The sequence below is a fragment of the Podarcis liolepis genome (assembly GCF_965112155.1).
Source record: "Podarcis liolepis genome assembly, chromosome: 3".
Lineage (NCBI taxonomy): Eukaryota > Metazoa > Chordata > Lepidosauria > Squamata > Lacertidae > Podarcis > Podarcis liolepis.
This window is the reverse complement of record NC_139557.1, coordinates 96,648,006-96,665,307: the sequence shown is the minus strand read 5'-3', so window position 1 is coordinate 96,665,307 and position 17,302 is coordinate 96,648,006. Positions and strand designations below refer to the sequence as shown.

General features: G+C 40.5%; 1 protein-coding gene across 5 annotated transcripts in view; it reads right to left on the bottom strand.

Moving 5' to 3' along the window:
- The window catches only part of USH2A (usherin), a 430,807-nt gene that overhangs the window by 258,024 nt on the left and 155,481 nt on the right, over positions 1-17,302 (bottom strand). For all 5 annotated transcript variants that reach the window (XM_083493951.1, XM_083493952.1, XM_083493953.1 and 2 more), the window contains 3 exons: positions 16,513-16,716; positions 16,274-16,354; positions 12,510-12,695 (listed from right to left, as the gene is read on the bottom strand). In XM_083493951.1, the coding sequence (XP_083350077.1) occupies positions 12,510-12,695; positions 16,274-16,354; positions 16,513-16,716 (471 nt within the window). The remainder of the gene's footprint in view (positions 1-12,509; positions 12,696-16,273; positions 16,355-16,512; positions 16,717-17,302) is intronic.

The window sequence follows — 17,302 nt, the reverse complement described above, 5'->3', positions numbered from 1 at the left end:
GCTGAGTATAAATTTCACTGACTGACTGGAAGTGCAGAGGAAATGAGTGGGTAATGAGAGCAGAGCAGCCAGTTCTTTAATTGAATTAAAAGCTGGGTGACACCAATGCAGACACCTGTCCAATTACAGACAGGCCAAGGTGTTTACCATTGCTGTACAAGCGATTTGAAGATGACAGAAATCTTTCCGCCCACAGATTAACATAATGAAGGAGAACAGATTACAGTGGATGCTAGCCAAACAGCTAGGTTGGCAGCTGAGAGAGGAGGAAAAAGTACCTTACTGAACTATGTAAATAAGAAGTGTACTTTTTTCATACCTACCAACTGCAGGCATTTGTGTGAGGCAAGGGGTGCAGCCAGAAGGGTCAGATGCAACAAGTTCCCCAAGACTTTATTCAAAGTTAACGCATTTCATAATCACATCTGATCTACCAAGCATTAGACGGATGTGTGTCTTTCGGTATTTTCTGCCCACTGCTGCCCATTTTTTAACATTTTTGTGGTAAGCAAACAGGAACACAGCTATCCTTCAAAATCCACATCTTTCTGAATTGTCCTCAAGCCAAAAGGTGTCCACAAAAATTCATATATTAATTAAAATAACATACAAAACTACATTTTATTATGAAAAACGTGAATGCGAATGCATATGAACGTATCTGTACTGAATTCCCAAGTGACTTTTTAACTCCCTGTGTTAAAATAACAGCATGCGCTGTTTGGGTTGCTACTAGATTGGGACCAAGGGCTGCAACATTGAAGCCAATTAGATAATATAACAGGGGTTGGGAACCTTTATCAGCTTAAGGGCCACATTACCTTGTGGGGAACCTTCTGGGGGCCACAGGCCAACAACAAAGGCAATGGATGTGACTCTTATCTTTGCACAGCGAGCTAATTATAACCATGGAAAAATTAGCTCCATCCAGGCAAGCAGAAGGCATTAGCACAGCTCAGGGGCACATTCCAGCCAGGCAAAAGCACTCAAGAAAAGCTTGTGCAAGGTTAGTAAAGTGTGTGGCCTGGGATGGGGACATGGCTTAAGGGGAGTTCTGAGAGCCAGACAAAATGATCTGGAGGTCCACACCTGTCCCCCTGCATTGTAGTCTCATGCATATTAGTGACACTTACCAATTAACCACACAGGCCCATTCTCATGTTGCCACCCTCTGAACCTCTCATGGAGGAGGCACATGAAGAAGGGCCTCAGATGATTGTCACCAGGTCTGGTTTGGTTAACATGGGAAGAGGAGGTCCTTGGGGTACTGCAGGCCTGAGCCATTTAAGGGTTTATATGTCAAATCTAGCAATCTGAATTGGGCCCAAAAACTAATTGGCAGTCAGTGCAGTTGAGCCAGGATTGGGGTTATATGCTCAAACCATCTTGCCCTGGTGAGCACTCCGGCCACTGAATTCTGCACCAGCTGAAGTTTCCAAACTGACTTCAGAGGCAGTCCCACATATAACGTGTTGCAGTAATTTAACTTAGATCAGCATATTGCTGACAATGTACTCCAAACCTCTGGATGACCCCAAACAGCGGTTTCATGTGGATGTTTAATGGGATGGAGAATAAATCAAACCCTGAGGAACCCCATAATGAAGGTGCCGAAGAGCACTCCCCAAGAAACAACCATCCAAGTAGGACTGGGACCACCATAAAGTAATGTCACCCACCCCCCTTTGAGGTTCATCTGCTTTAATAGTGGAGTCAAGAGCCCGGTGGATGCAAGCAATTTTATCCTCATATTGCTTTGCAAACAAGTCACAGTGAGCTACCATCAGTTCTGCCACCTCCTTCAGGCCAGACTCTAAGAGGCCCCTCACTACCCAGAAAAGCTCTGCCATATGACACAAAGAGGATGTAATAGAGGCAACAAGGTATGTATTGTTTGCTGCCTTCCCTGCTACTAGGTAGGCTTGATGATTAGCCCTCAACCAGAGTTTGATTGCATTTGATTGGTGTAGGAGAGGGCTCTCAGAGACTATCGTGACAATGGCCCAAGCCATTCAGATGTTCCAGAGCAGCCTTTCTCAACCTGTGGGTCCCCAGATGTTATTGAACTACAACTCCCATCACCCCTAGCTAGCAAGGTCAGTGCTCAGGGATGATGGCAGTTGTAGTCCAACAACTTCTGGGGACCCACAGGTTGAGAACCGCTGTTCTAGCGGTTGGACAGTGCTTCAACAGGAACACCAGTCATATCAGTTGGAATATCTCAAAGGGCTATCTGGAAACCCATTTGATCCATCAGCCTCGAAGAGCAGACCATCCTCATAGGTCCCCCTCCTCTACAAGGGGAGAAGGTACCGAAAGCCTACATCTCAACAGCAAGTGATTTGACCATGACAAGGAGCTGATGTCAATACTCAAGCCCATGGAACAGGAGACTTTTGCATGCAATAGAGTTATGGATTTGACCTGAGAGGGGTTTTGAGGGCACAATTTAAGTAGACTGACCATTGCTCAGGGGTATTATGTATGAGGGATTATATGGGGGCTGGGAATCCAAGCCAACCTTACCCCACCTCTAACCTGTTTTATTCATAAGCTATCAGCTCTCTCATCACAGTCCCCCATAATATCATCACATTCTCCATGTGATACCCAATTGTCTAAGAACATAGAGTGAAGAAGAAGAAAAGCATTGAAATGGGCTGAAAATAAATGAGGGGTGGGGTGGGGGAAAAGACAGAAAGGCAGCAGGTTTTTGAGTGGGATTTTGCTTTCCCTTTAAAAGCCCATGTAAAAATTGTCAGAACACAAAAATTCAGTGCAGCTTTATATAAACTGCAATGGAACCCCAAAGCTCAGTAACATCAAACCACTAAAATATAATTTGCTATTTAAAACAAAAAAGCTCGTTCTGACATTTTTCTTTAAAAAAGAGAGTGAGAGAGAGAGAGACACACATGCAAACATCACATTTAAAGGTTTGGTTCATGCATTTGCTTATGTGCTGCAGATAACTGAAACCCTGTGTTGTTGCTTCTCTTTTTTAACCCCACCACTGTGGTGAGTCACACTTTGTTGGTGTTAAGCGTTAATGCAAAATGCATTAGCGCTTAGTGGTGAGATCTCTGGATCGGCTGGTTCCAAAGAGCTTAATAGAGAAGCCAACACTCCAGCATTACATGGGATGCTAACACTTTGAAAACATCAATAATGCTTACTTTATGCTTATTGAATGCACTTTCAAACTGCTCCCTTCCATCACTGGAACATTAGAGGGAAGTTCTATGGTTCCATTTCTGACCCTGCTTTGACATCTGCTTATCTTTTGTTGCATTTACATTAGATTCACTGATGGCTCAAACCCTATGGCCAGAAAGTCTAGTTTTCAGAATGTGCTAAGAACATTTTACTTGTGCAACTAACACCAAAGGATTAATGCTGTTATTATATCCAAATCAGTAAGAGTCAAACTGACACACACACACAAAATCAAAATTATTGAGTCAGTATAGGATCAAGAACACCCACTTCACTTCATGGTCACTTTGGGAAATTTAACATTGATTTGTTCTTTTTAAAATGTTGCAATACTACATGACAGTATGTTGAGGGGGTTCTTGGACTCAAACAGAAGCTGGAACTTTTGATAGTAAACAAATAAGTCAACGTTCCTATTAGCCCAATCAGAGAACCAAAAACAAGGCACATTTTCCCATGAATATATTTAAACACCACCACAAAACAGATACACCCCTATCTTTACAAGAGAGTTCACTGTCAAATTTCCAGATGTTGAGGGCGTAGCCCATGCAGCTGAATCCTCCTAAAGTGGATCCTCCCCTAAAGGAACCTTTGACAGATGAACACACCACCTAAATTCACCCTTTGAGCATAAACTGCTGCAACTACTTAGAGAAATAAATTGTGTTTTGCCACTTCTTTTTCCCATTTGAAACAGTTTGTCATAATCTATATGATTGTGTCATTGTGCAATGCAACTTTCCTTTCTATTACTGCTCTGTCTTGCCCAGGAGTGGAGGGAGGAGGATACCAAAAAAGGAAACAAAATACAGAGTTGGGAGCTTATGGTGTTAGTCAAGTAAGTAAATTCCATGTACTCCCAAAATATACACATTTTTGCAAAGCAATTCCCCCTAATATAATGCATTTTGTAAGTTTTCACTAATATGTTCATTGTAATGCACACTTTACCTCAACACATGCATGTTGGTACGCCTTACTTGGCTGAAGAACTGCATTGCAAAATTCAGAAAAATGTGAATATTGAAGGATTGGTGTGTTTCACTTCAGATACAGTTATGGAAAGTGCAAATGAAACAGGTGCACCTTAAACTGTGATCTGAATTGAATTGCTCCCCCATCCCAAATCAAGATGGATCATTTATTTGAAGGACCAAAGTGCATTATTGGACACATGGACTGCTCTGTGCCAACCAATGAACAAGCAAACATTGTAGCTATTGCTCGAACAAGTTTTGGTTTTTTTTGCATCAGGTCTGTCTTACATACGGTTGTGTAATTAGTAAACACTGAGAGCAAAGATTATTTCCCTGACATCTTTTGAGTTCACATATTTGAGAGAGTATAATAAATCTCTCCTCTCACCATGCTTGTCCTAGGCAAGGACAATGGACAATTACATTCTCTGCACTGACTGATGAATGTATGAAATGATTGTTCTTTCTTGCTGTGAATGTCACTCAAAAGTAGCTAGTAGAAACTGGAGCAATGATGGCATGGCACTTCTGTCTTCTATGTCTCCCTAAAGCATATTTCTCAATCTGTCCACAGGGTGGTGAAGGGAACGCAGCAGTGGAACTTCCACAGTAATGGCAGGTCCCTAATCAACACAATATTAATAAACAGTTTGGAAACCATTACAGGACTTCTTTGGATTAGTGAAACCATGATTTCACTAATGTATTTCGATTTATGGTCCTACAACAGGACTAATATCAATGTAATTAAATCATACGTCTATGCTCAACTATAGGTAGAGTCAACCACACAATAGTTAACACCCGAGTACTGGGAGGTGTGGGGAGAAGAAGAAGCCTTTCATCAGAATCCTATGCTTCTTAGGGGTCTGTCATATCCAACCCAACAACAGTGAAAAGTTATAACTGCAAAAAAGGTTGCCTAAGTTAAACACTGCCGTAATGCAGATATTAATATTGTGCAGCAATTGGATGCAATAAAAGCTGACTCCTTCTGGAATAAAAAATGTCTAAACGCATCTTTACCAACCATAACTTATTCAAAACAGATACAAAGCAATCAATGATACATCCAGAAAGTTGTATAAATCAAATGCATGATCAAGCATAGGTTCTTCTTCTTAAATACCGTATTGTCCCGAATATAAGCCGCACCCACAAATAAGCCACACCTTTAAAATTCAGGGGGTGAGGGAGGGGGAAAAGACAATACCTGAATATAAGCCGCTCCCTTAAAATTTCACAGGCACTCATACCCGTAAATGGCAAATGTAGAAGACAATCCCACGGGTATCATTCCCCTGTGCTGCTTCCGGGGGGGGAGCCACGCCGCTTTGTCGGCAGTCTTCCTCCCTTCCCCCTTCTTTCTGGCGGTTCAGGAGAGGCTTGGGAGCCACAGTCAGGACGGGGGCCACTGTCCCGCACCCCTGATGGCCCTCGTGGTGGAATCCCGGGGGGGGGGGCACTCTCCATTCCAGCCTTGGAAAGCAAGGCAGGGCCACAGACCTAGGGCAGCTATTTCAGCAGCAATATCATAAAAGCCAATTTTTGTAAGGTCGTTAATATAAGTGACACATTAACTTTTCATGGTCAGAATTTGGGGGGGGGGAAGGGTGGTTTATATTTGGGCCAATGCGGTATACAGTGGTACCTCGGGTTAAGTACTTAATTCGTTCCGGAGGTCCGTTCTTAACCTGAAACTGTTCTTAACCTGAAGCACCACTTTAGCTAATGGGGCCTCCTGCTGCTGCCGCCGGAGCACAATTTCTGTTCTCATCCTGAAGCAAAGTTCTTAACCTGAAGCATTATTTCTGGGTTAGCGGCGTCTGTAACCTGAAGCATATGTAACCTAAAGCAAATGTAACCCAAGGTACTACTGTATAACAGAACAGATCAGAGCAAAAAATCTAAACTCTGTCTCTCCCATAGTCTGCATTAGCCTGCATCCAGCCTAAGCTTACAAATCATTATCACATCCTTTTCCCACTGTGCCTGGGAACAAAAGACAAAGGCAACTCCCCTTCAAATGGCCCAGGATACCTTAAGGACCCATGTGCTTCTGGGCTCTTGATTCATTCCAGTCTCCTGCCCAATCCTGACAGTAGCTAATTATAGCACTCCACCAAGGATATATAGTCTTTGGCTGCCCAACCACTACCCCCAACACAGAAGTCTATACCTTGAGGCTTGAACCTCCACCTCCTGTTTGCCTTTGCATTGTGCTTTCAACTAGACTACACAGAACACTGCCTGCTGTGAGTTCATTGTTGTAGTTTTTATTCTTCTTTGTGTACATGGCCCCTTCTCCTTGACAAGGAGAGACCTCTATACAAATGTGAGAGGCATTATTCCTACAGCAGTATTCCAACCTTTCTCATGGGAAGCATCTAGGGACTCAACTACATTAGTAAAGAAACAGCGATTTGAATGCGCTATAAACATGCAACACCAAATGGCGCTAGAGAGCAGGAAATTTTAAGACATGATTTTCCATAGATATTTTTTTCCTTTTGTTATAACAATCCAATTTCTGACTTATTGATAGCATTTTTTCCTGTGTCTAGATCCACACCAGGTTGCTCATCTAAAGATTTCTACCTACAGTACCATGGGTAAGATGCATAAATGTTATTGTTGTCTTTATTTCTATTCCATACTTTTTAAAAAGTGACATGTATTTATTTCTTCTATATTTCCCCCTGATGGTTTTACCCTGAGCAGTGGCTCTTCTAAATAAATAAATAAAATAAATAAATAAAAATAACCCAGGTGGCCTGGGTTATTTTAGACCACAACAAAAAGCAATTGGATGATCCTTATTCTGTTAGGATAATGCACAAGTATTTTGCAGATACATAAAGAGAAGGAGACAAATTATGGGAATTTTGATTTGGCAATACTGATTTTTAGATTGTGCATTAGATGATACAATGGTAAATACTGAGTATCAAGCAGGAAAAGCATTTTTCCACTTGTCTGACTGCAGATCTGATTCACTGAGGCTTGAAATCTCATTTGCAAAAGAGGCAAAGTTCAGCTGAAGAAAAGTCCAGGAAAAGTATTCAGGAAAGTCATTTCTCCCTCTGGCATACAGGCATATGAATCTTCAGAAGATATCATATAATTACCCATACATGTATGACTTCCTGGAATAACTGCATAACAGTATAGCCACTATTGTATTTCTATTCCACTGCAGTTTCACATACACTCATGTCTCAGCAATACACACACACACACACACACACACACACACACAAGTCTGATGAGGTGCCTCACTACTCCAGAAGACTTACAGTTGTCAATATTTGTGCTCTTTTTAAAAAAACTACTGCCACAAAACACACTATAGAAGGCTATTTTTCAAGGATACTTCATATGTCAACTTTTTTCAAATATGGCTAACCCAAGTGAGAAAAAAACATGTGTCTTGCATCCTAGAATGAAACTGGAAATCCCTGCTTACAGAGGCTCCGGAATTCAATGAATTTGCACTTTCAATATTACGCTACCCATGCACTCATCCCCTCATCACGCAGCAGAAGTGGAGAACCTGTGACCTGCCAGATGTTGCTGCACTGCAACTCCCATAATCCCTGGGGCTGATGGGATTTGTAGTTTGGCAACATCTGGAGGGCCACAGGTTCCCCCTCCCTGCCACTGAGAGAAAACACCAAGTACACTGAAGAGATCCTGTACTGAAACAAATGATGGATCTCCCTTGCCTTACACAACATAAACCCTGCAGGATCTCCCCGTGTCCATTAAGTATCTTCTCTCCCCCCCCCCCCACTAAGGAGGAAGCATGAGCATCTCACACCTCTTCCTCATTGTCTGAACAAGGCGTACAGTCTTTGCTGGTTCATTTCTTTAAAAAAAACAACACAGAGAATGAAAAAGGCAAACCATATTTTAAAAGTACAATCTAAGAAGTAACAACTGTCTTTTCAGTGTTAGCCATTTATAAAATATACACTCCCTGTATATCCGCTTTAGGAGATTTAAGTTGATTTGCAGCCTTTTCCTTTAAAATAACAAAACATATTTTCAACCGAAGCAATCTTCTCCACCAAGGAAACAAATGCTTCTAGCACAGGTAAGCCTGCCCTTATGGCTTTCTGATTTATTGGCACAACCTGAGCTAACAGCCAGCAGAGTTTCAGTTCCTGTGAGGTTTCCCATGTCCTCTGCATTAACTCATGTGTTAGTAGGTGGCCACCTATCGAACACATTTCCAAACACCTGCAGACCTGCCCAGCTGTGCAAATTGCTTTGTAATCAACCTGCAAAAGGCAAGCAGGAGAATTCACATCTGAAGACCACTAGATGTTTATCAGCTCTTTCAAAAAAAACCAAGTTGGCCAGAATTCTGCTACAAGGTTTCTACAAGATTTAGGCAGAGAGTTCTGCCTAAAGCTCTGAGATTAATAATGACTATACAATAGCAGAGCTAACCTTGACAACTATGCTGACTATGAATTATTATACTATTTTGGCATCTGAGGCAAACCACAAAATGGTGCTGCTGCCCCCCTGCCAGGAAAGAATGGGTGAATGAAGAACTGCATCAGGAACAAAGGGGAGGGGAATAAAGATCTGCACCTGAAACAAGGAGAGGAATCAAATCAACCTTATCCGATAGTTGAAGGAGGAACTAAAGGCCTGGTCTGGTGGGGAAAGGGGCCCGCTGTAAGTCACACTGACCCCCAGGAGACCCCAGAGGGTAGCCCCCGCCATTTCCTCCCTAGGGGTGGGAGGAGACCGGCAGTGCCTCCTATCCACCAAGAGGGCACGAGGTGGCAGATCTGGCCTCCATGGACAGTGTATAAGCTAAACTAGCTATAGCTTAGGGCCACACTCTCTTGGGGGCCCACAAAAAAACAAAAAAAACTGGACATACATTTCCAAAATACAAGATAAAAAACAAATAAAATAAAACCTACATACAGCAACAGTGTTTTGTGTTGTGTAGTCTCCTGTGATCTAAGTAATGGGCCCCACCTGCTAGCCTGCTCACTAAAATATTACTGGTTTGCTCATTTCTGTATATAGGTTGCCTACATTCTGCTATTTATAATTATTAGTAGTTTGCATCATATACTTACACCTATTATTATTTCATGTTATAGCAAGTTTCTAGAGACTAGATTATGAGTCTTTGTAAATTGTGTTTCTAAAGGAACTTTTATTATTGTCAAATGCCAATGTGTTTGCATTAAGTTTGTTATGAATAAAAAATCATTTTAAGTTAGAGCTTAATAATTATTTCACTATTAATATACTTCTTCTTAATTGTATTTCAGTTCAACAATTACTTTGATAAAATACATATTTTGTTATGTGCAAATGGCTTTAGATACCTATTAGGTCCATAAATTACCATATAGCATATATTCAACACAAAAAACAGTGACAATTTGTTGTTGACAAAGGACAGCTGGACATATAAATGGCCCCATTACCTTCAGTAGCTTACGGCCTCATCAAACCTAAATCCGGCCCTGTCCATGCAGTGTGCTACAACTGTCACTGCTACCATGGCAGGAGCGCAGGCAATCTATTCCTTGGAAGCCAGATCTTCTGCCCGTGTAGATCCTGCAACCTGAGGCCATCACCTCATCTTGCCGAATGGGTGGGCTGGCCCTGACTGAACTTTATTTTTAACCTAATTTATTTACTGCCTTTCAGTGTGCAAAAGGGACCCAGGGTAGTTTACAATATTACAACATTACAAAACTAGTGAGCATTAACTCAAGGAGGTAGGAATTATAACATCTGGAAGAATAAGAAGATCTTAACTGCACAAGTCAAAAGTGAACCTTTCTTAGGAAAGAAGTTTCACAATTTGGGTGTTGCAATCAAGAAGGCCCAAATTACATTTATGGACACAGCTGTCACTTCACACACACCTTGCATTCACATTAAAGACTACCAATGTCATCAATTCTCATAAATAGGCATGAAACCTTGCCCCTGTTCCCCACTGATGGATCCTTTTCTTGGGTTTGTTCATCAGTAACTAAGCATTACCACATCAATTGTCACATGCAAAGTTGTCACTTGTCTGAAAGCACCCTACATGTTGAATGTTTTTCCTTCTCTCTTTCTCTAAATAATCCCCCCCCAGAAAGTTATTTCACACATATGACTGCCCCTCATGTATATTATATTTGCTCAGCAATGGACTATGTTACTCAAAATACTTTAAAAACTCAGTTATCAAAAGGCTTTCCTTTTCAGCTGCAAGCAGTTTTACATAGTGGTATTTTATTTACGGAGATAGAGTCTGCATATTTCTAATTAAATATTTTGCATATATTAAATATTTACTTAAAACATTTAACCTTCCAAAATAACTTCACAACTTTGGGAATTCTTCCCAGACTGGGTATGGGTAAATTGTACTCCAAAGAACTATGTAAGGCAGCTTTTGGTTATTATTAATCTTTTTTTTTTCATGTTCCATATCAACCCTGGGCTGAGACTGAGATGAGGTTCAAAAATATTTTGTAATATGTATGGGTTTACTATTAAAAAGAATTTTTTTAAAAAAACCTATACTGAACATACTGAAAAATAATCTTTTGGACCCGAGGCAACGATGAGATCCTGATTTTAATGTCACCTAAATTCAAAACTTCTTTTTCTGTTCGCTTGATGACTGATACCTTTTAAATCAAGAACAGAATCAATGACATAAACTGAGCAATAAGTAGAAAATGCTGCTGTTTGTTCAGGATTATCTTGTGGATATCAATAAGGAGAACTGTCATTCCCCAAATATTTGTGCTGACAGAATCTTTTCATGTGAATTTAAGCAAACATCAACTAAACAGGTATAAGCACATGGCTGAACTGAAAAGTCCTTGAAATACATCTGCTTGACCACAGTGCTCTCAAAAGTTAGCTTGCTGACTTTTAGATTTGATTACTGCATGATACCAAAATCAGTAAGATGTTTTTATTAGTAATGGAGAAATAAAATGATATTGCCACATTTATTTTAAACTACTCATTTGCCAGCAAGGGGCTTCTGGAAAGTTGAAAGCTATATACATATATAGCCCCTAACCCCTTTCAAACATAGCCAAAGAACAAGACAAAATACACAAAAATTAAAGCACAGGACTTCTTAGCCAATCAAAACAATCACTACCAGCAGGCCCCACCAATAGCCACCATCTCCCACCCAAAGAAATGGTTCAGGTAGGGTGGTACACTCTTTTGCTCATTCCCCTTCCCTTTTTTCTGTGTAAGAAGCCACAGAGAGAAAAACAAACAAAGGTTTATAAGGGGGGGGGGGGGAAATGGGGCACTGAATCCCTCCCTGTCAATCAAGCCAGCCTAAGCCAATCAGAACCATGCATTCTTCCTGCATTCACAAGCCAATCAGAGCCATCACTTCTTCCTGTGGTGTCATTTGCAGTACAGTGGTACGAACTCGGGTTACGAACTTAATTCGTCCAGAGGTCCGTACTTAACCCGAAACTGTTCTTAACCTGAGGTGCGCTTTCGCTAATGGGGACTCCCACTGCTGCTGCACCACCGGCACGCGATTTCTGTTCTCATCCTGGGTCGAAGTTCGCAACCCGAGGTACTACTTCCGGGTTAGCGGAGTTTGTAACCCGAAGCGTTTCTAACCCAAAGTGTTTGTAACCTGAGGTACCACTGTATATGCCAGAGAGAAATATTTTACAGTAGAAGCATTGTTTACGTGTATGTGGCCGTGGGGGGGGGGGGGGCAGAGAACAAGCAGGCAGCCCAAACATGTATGTGTTTGCCTTCTTTTGCTTACTAGAATCCTTTTTTAATATTTCCGCCTATTTTCCTTAAAGCCCTGTGCCCTCCCTGCTTTCTTTGGATATCCCTTCCCTCCTGACATCTTCCTGCTTCTCAAACATGAAAGCTGAAAACAAAAGAGAAGACATTCTCCAACACCAAAGCAATTCCCAATCCTGTTATTCCTAAGGGGCACTGGCTTGAAAACAGAAGGTAATTTGTGGAATATTGCCTAAACAACATGAGCCAATAAGCCAAAGCAGGCCATCTTTTACTCAGTGACCCATATAAAGGCATCCAGATCAGGCTTCCTCCCCTGTCTGGGCAATAAAGATATGGGTTGTTCCTCTCTGTGTATTTGCCTTCACGTTGTCCTCTCTCTGGCTTTGCTTCATTCTACCCAGAGACTTGTTCTCTTTCTCTCATACTCATGAAAACACCAAATTATTTTGCAGTGTCTGAGCACAGTTGCTCATCTCACCGCCACCAACAGATTAAAAATACTGCATTACACACATATTTATTGGCACGTACCTGTGAATGCACTAGCATTAGAAATCTCCATTCTGACAGTAGGTATGCTGGGATCATCTTTGCTGGACGCCTTTAGAATGTACTTCTCAATTACACCTTTGACCCCAACTGGTTCGTCCCATGTAACCTCAGCACTGTAACCATTTATGCTGTGAGCTCGCGAGGGTGTTGGCACGTTTTGCGGGACTGTGGAAGGATAAAAGAGGAACAGAGAAAACAGCAGTCCTAAGAAGACTGTTGCCCCATTCTTCACTTTTAATAGTTGCAGTAAATCAGATTCACCATTAGCATAAATACAATTTATTAGAGTTGTAACTTTCCAGCATTGATTTAATATGACTGCACATCTTGAGCCATTCACTTTTAGCTATATTTCAAAACCATCAGAACTCCATCTACATAACATTCTTCTTTGTCTAGTTCAGGTTTTCAAAAAACATTTAATGTATCAAACGTGTTTGAAACGTCACTCACAAGGGAAGAGGGTGTACTGTAGAAGTTTAAACAATATAATGATGTATCCAAGTAAGACCAGATAATTAGACTGTTATTATACACAAGCATTTGAAATTTCATTGCTGAGAAGTAAAAATTTTGCTAAAATGATGTCTTTTTCTAAACAACTGGAGTTTCATATTTTCAGGTTCCCAAATTACAAAACCTAGAGATATTGCATGCAATCAATCAAATTCTGTATTATCAATGGATATGTATCCATTAATGTCAACAGATGGTGGGTTGCAGGGACTTAAGTTATCATTAAGAAGGAAACAAAGTTTGAGATTTTGTAAGAATATGCCTTTGCTTTGGGTCAGTTCAAATAACAAAGTACAGCTTGCTACTTTTTTGTTTTGTTTCTTTATGAATGAAGATGATTAAAATAACTTTCAAAGCACAGCTCATGTAAGTCTTGCAATTCTTGTGGGGTTTTTTTTTAAAAAAATCTTATTTCCAATAACTTTTAACTATTTATTAGATGTTGCTATATCAAGTAAAGATCTGGCCAGAAACAACTTCATCACAGATGACTGCACAATGGATGCCAAGGAAAGGCCCAAGGAACTCTATGGCAGGATGATGGATGATAGTTTTGCTATAAATGCATGTGTACTCTAGAGTCCTGGTGATTAGGACTGCTGTAGCCTCTCAGCATCAAGTGCCCCTCTTTTATGCCCTGATACCTTAAGACTCATTTAAAAAATAATCTAGTAGGAGGGTAGTCTGTGTAAGGGGCATCAGTATGCTAAATTTCAAAGTGTTTGCCTATGTTTCCTCCTAAAAGGAGCAATGATCCACATGCAAATCTTCAGGTTGCTGACAATACTACATTAATATATTGATTTTATTAGTTCTGAAATGTATCACAGGGCAAGGTAAGGTACTGTATAGCAGATGGTCTTCTCATAGGGGACACAACAAAACTGACTCAAAAATAATTAAATAGTGCAATTATTTTCCAGCCCTTGGGAACATGTAGCTGTTCCGTGCTGTGGTCAGATTGTAAATATAAATTTATGGTCTGAGTTACTCTGGTCAGACAATTAGGGCAAAAATATGGCTGCAGTTGCTCGCTTTGGGATGGTCGACCACATGGTGGCATTAAGCTGTATAAGCAGCACATTTGCAAGTCAAAACTCTGCTTTGGTAAAAAGCGTTGGAAAGCAGCTTTTGTGACACAGGAACATTATACTACTAATTTGCAAAGAGACTGGTGATTGCGGAGGTCATATACCAGAGTTGTTTCAGCATTTTATGACAATAATTGAAGAAATCAATTCAGTCCAAACAAAACTGACTGTAGTGCAACAGTTCATCCAATAAAAGGAAAGTTTTGGTTCAAAGACACTGCAAAATGGCTGTCCCAAAAAGTAAATCATCTTTATATTTTCAGCTTGAAGCCACAAGGTTGGATAAAAAACTGTCTTCCCAAAATCTCTACCTATTATCACTTTCACCACCAAATTCAAGCAGGATGGGGGTGAGGTAGAGGCAGATTTAGGGTGATGTGGTCGCACTGGGTGTGCATTCGAGGAGGGTGCCTTCTCAAAGTCCAGTAAGTGCTTGCCCGGCTTCAGGAAGATGTATGAGGACTCTGACAAGGTCCTAGAGTTCTTCTGCCTCCTTCCGAATGCTGAGCAAGCACTTATTGGAGTTTGGGAAGGTGTTAAGAGGCCTCTAGGACCCTGCTAGAACCTTGTGGCTCCTTCTCAAAGCCTGGCTTAAGCCTGCACTGCAAGGGCAGGGTGGAAGGGAATGGCCCCTTCCCAACAGGAAAGGGAGAAAATTCTCTTCTGAAACATTTTGTATCCATTAATACTGAATGAAAAAAATCTTGTTAGTTCATATTGTGGGTGAAGGAAGGGCTCACAGAGGAGAACTGGAAGGACTAGAAGCCAAGCCCATTGCCTCTTTCAACAATAGCTTAGGATCAGGTTACCTGAAGGGCCACCTTGTACCTTATACCTCTTGTCCCTTATACTGGGTCATCTACAGAATGGTAACCTGATGGTCTCATAGTTATCATATATATATATCATATATATTATGCCAACTAAGGCTTTTAGCCTAGTGACACCAGTACTTTGGAACACATTCCCCCTACCCCGACACTGAAATCAGAGTGGCACTCACAATTATATTTCATTGCCTGCTTAAAACATTATCACCAACTGTTTTGAAGAGAATTAATTTGATTCAAGATTGTTAATTTGTTCCATGTTTTATGATTTAATAATTTTGTGATGTTTGAACTTTTTATTGTACGCCACCCTGAATTTTTGCAATGAATTGGTGGTGAAGAATCACTCTTATAAATAAATATTAAAATAAGTTCCAGAAATAATAAAGCTGAATCCACTATGGCAGTGGCTCCCAACCTTTTTTTGGGCCATACCCCACCCAAGCATCTCTAAAATCCTGATCACCCCCATGACATATAATTTTTATTATTTAAAAAGTGAACTCCCATTCATGTGGAGGAAGCCTAAAAGGCCATTCACTATTAATAACTCATTCTTGAATTGCCCCCTTAAAAATCAAATTGCCCCCCCTTATGGGGCATGTGCCCCACATTGGGAACCATGGCACTAAGGTGTCCACAAGTTTTCACCCCATTTGTTGTGATATATTCAGTACCACCAAATATTCTCAGGGTGGTGCTGAAATTTCCCAACAATTCAGGGGGAGCCTGACTTTCCACCCCAATGTTTATCTTTTTACTCAGCTCTATCAGTAAATGTACTTGCCGGACATATGTATTTGTCAAATTTCTAACATTTGTATGGATCATGTGTGGCCTTGAACCTATGAAATTGGGCTACACCACTAAAACTGATGTTTTATCTATAGGGATTGGTGTATATGTGTATGTATACCCCACTCCCAAAAAGTCTCTGCTCGGGGGGGGGGGGAATGGACAAGTGCCCACAAAAACAAAATTATCATCTGGCAAGTCAACACATAGCTTAAGATGTTTCTTTAAAAGATAGGAAAATCAAGAAATATATGAAATATATGGACCAGAATATGATTCTGTTTTATATGTGCTGAAGCCTACTAAAAACAATTGTCATAGCATATTTAATCCTACATTGAATGGTAACCATGGTATTTCAAGTTCCAAATAACAACAGTAAGAACTGGGCCAAAAGCCTCTTTGATTTCAGTGTGTAGTTTTGGTGTATCTTCTCTTTTTCCACACTAAACATTGCCATTGCTACCAAGCCAGACTGGATACAAGAACAAAATGCAGAAATGTTAATTACCCGATTCTCTTGTGCGACCACGATCCCAGGCACTAGATACAGTTCCTCGTTCATTAGAAGCAATTGTCCGGTACAAATATTCTTGCAAGAGAGAGAGAGAAAGAGAGGGTGTGTATAAATGTGAGAATAAAAGATAAAGGTAAATGTAAATGTGAGAATAGAGCAGTAGAAAATGAACTAAAATGAAAATGAACTAAAGCCACACAGCTTTTCATATAAGGAAGAGGCCCGTGTGGTACCTGTAAATGGCTGTAGACCACTCTCATAAACACTCCTTTCTTTTCCTCGGTACACTAGGATGGAGTCATTCCCCCTGCAGTTAACAGCACTGTCAGTTGATAGGCATCCGTCCAGATTGACTCTGACAGCACTGCTGGACACAGATGCCAAGTTAACGACAGCACCTCGTGTAAATTTAACATCCTTCATGCAGCCACCAAAACCTAGCAAATAGTAAGGGATTAGTATCACATAAAGGGCTTCAGTTGTTAATTAAGAATCATGTTTTGCTTCTTGCAGTGCTACATTTCAGCGATAAGGAGAGCTAGATGTAAACGTTAAACTTCAAATTATGTTTGAGAAATGATTAAAAAAATATTTAACCTGATACAGAGCTATCATTCCTGAATTTCTACTGCACTGAAATGTACACCGATTATCCAACATTTCAGCCGACATGGAAAAACCTTAATTTTGCCACTTGTCAGCATACATTCACATCAACAGGTGCAAAATATTGATTTGGGAGGAAACCTATCACAGATTCTTCCTATAATATATAACTTTTATGCTATTTGTAGTTAAATGCTGTTATCATAATAACAAAAGCAGTGTGAAATGGCTATTTTCACAACATGAATATTCACACGTGCTTTACAGTCTAATTATTGTAGTCATAATATAAAAAATAGAAAAGTACTTGGAATGCCTTGCTCTAATTTGGTAATAGTAGGTGGGTGGGTATTTATTTGTTTGCTTTCATTTACCTAACTCCAACCTGAAATTCCACACAGAGCCAATGTGGGTAAC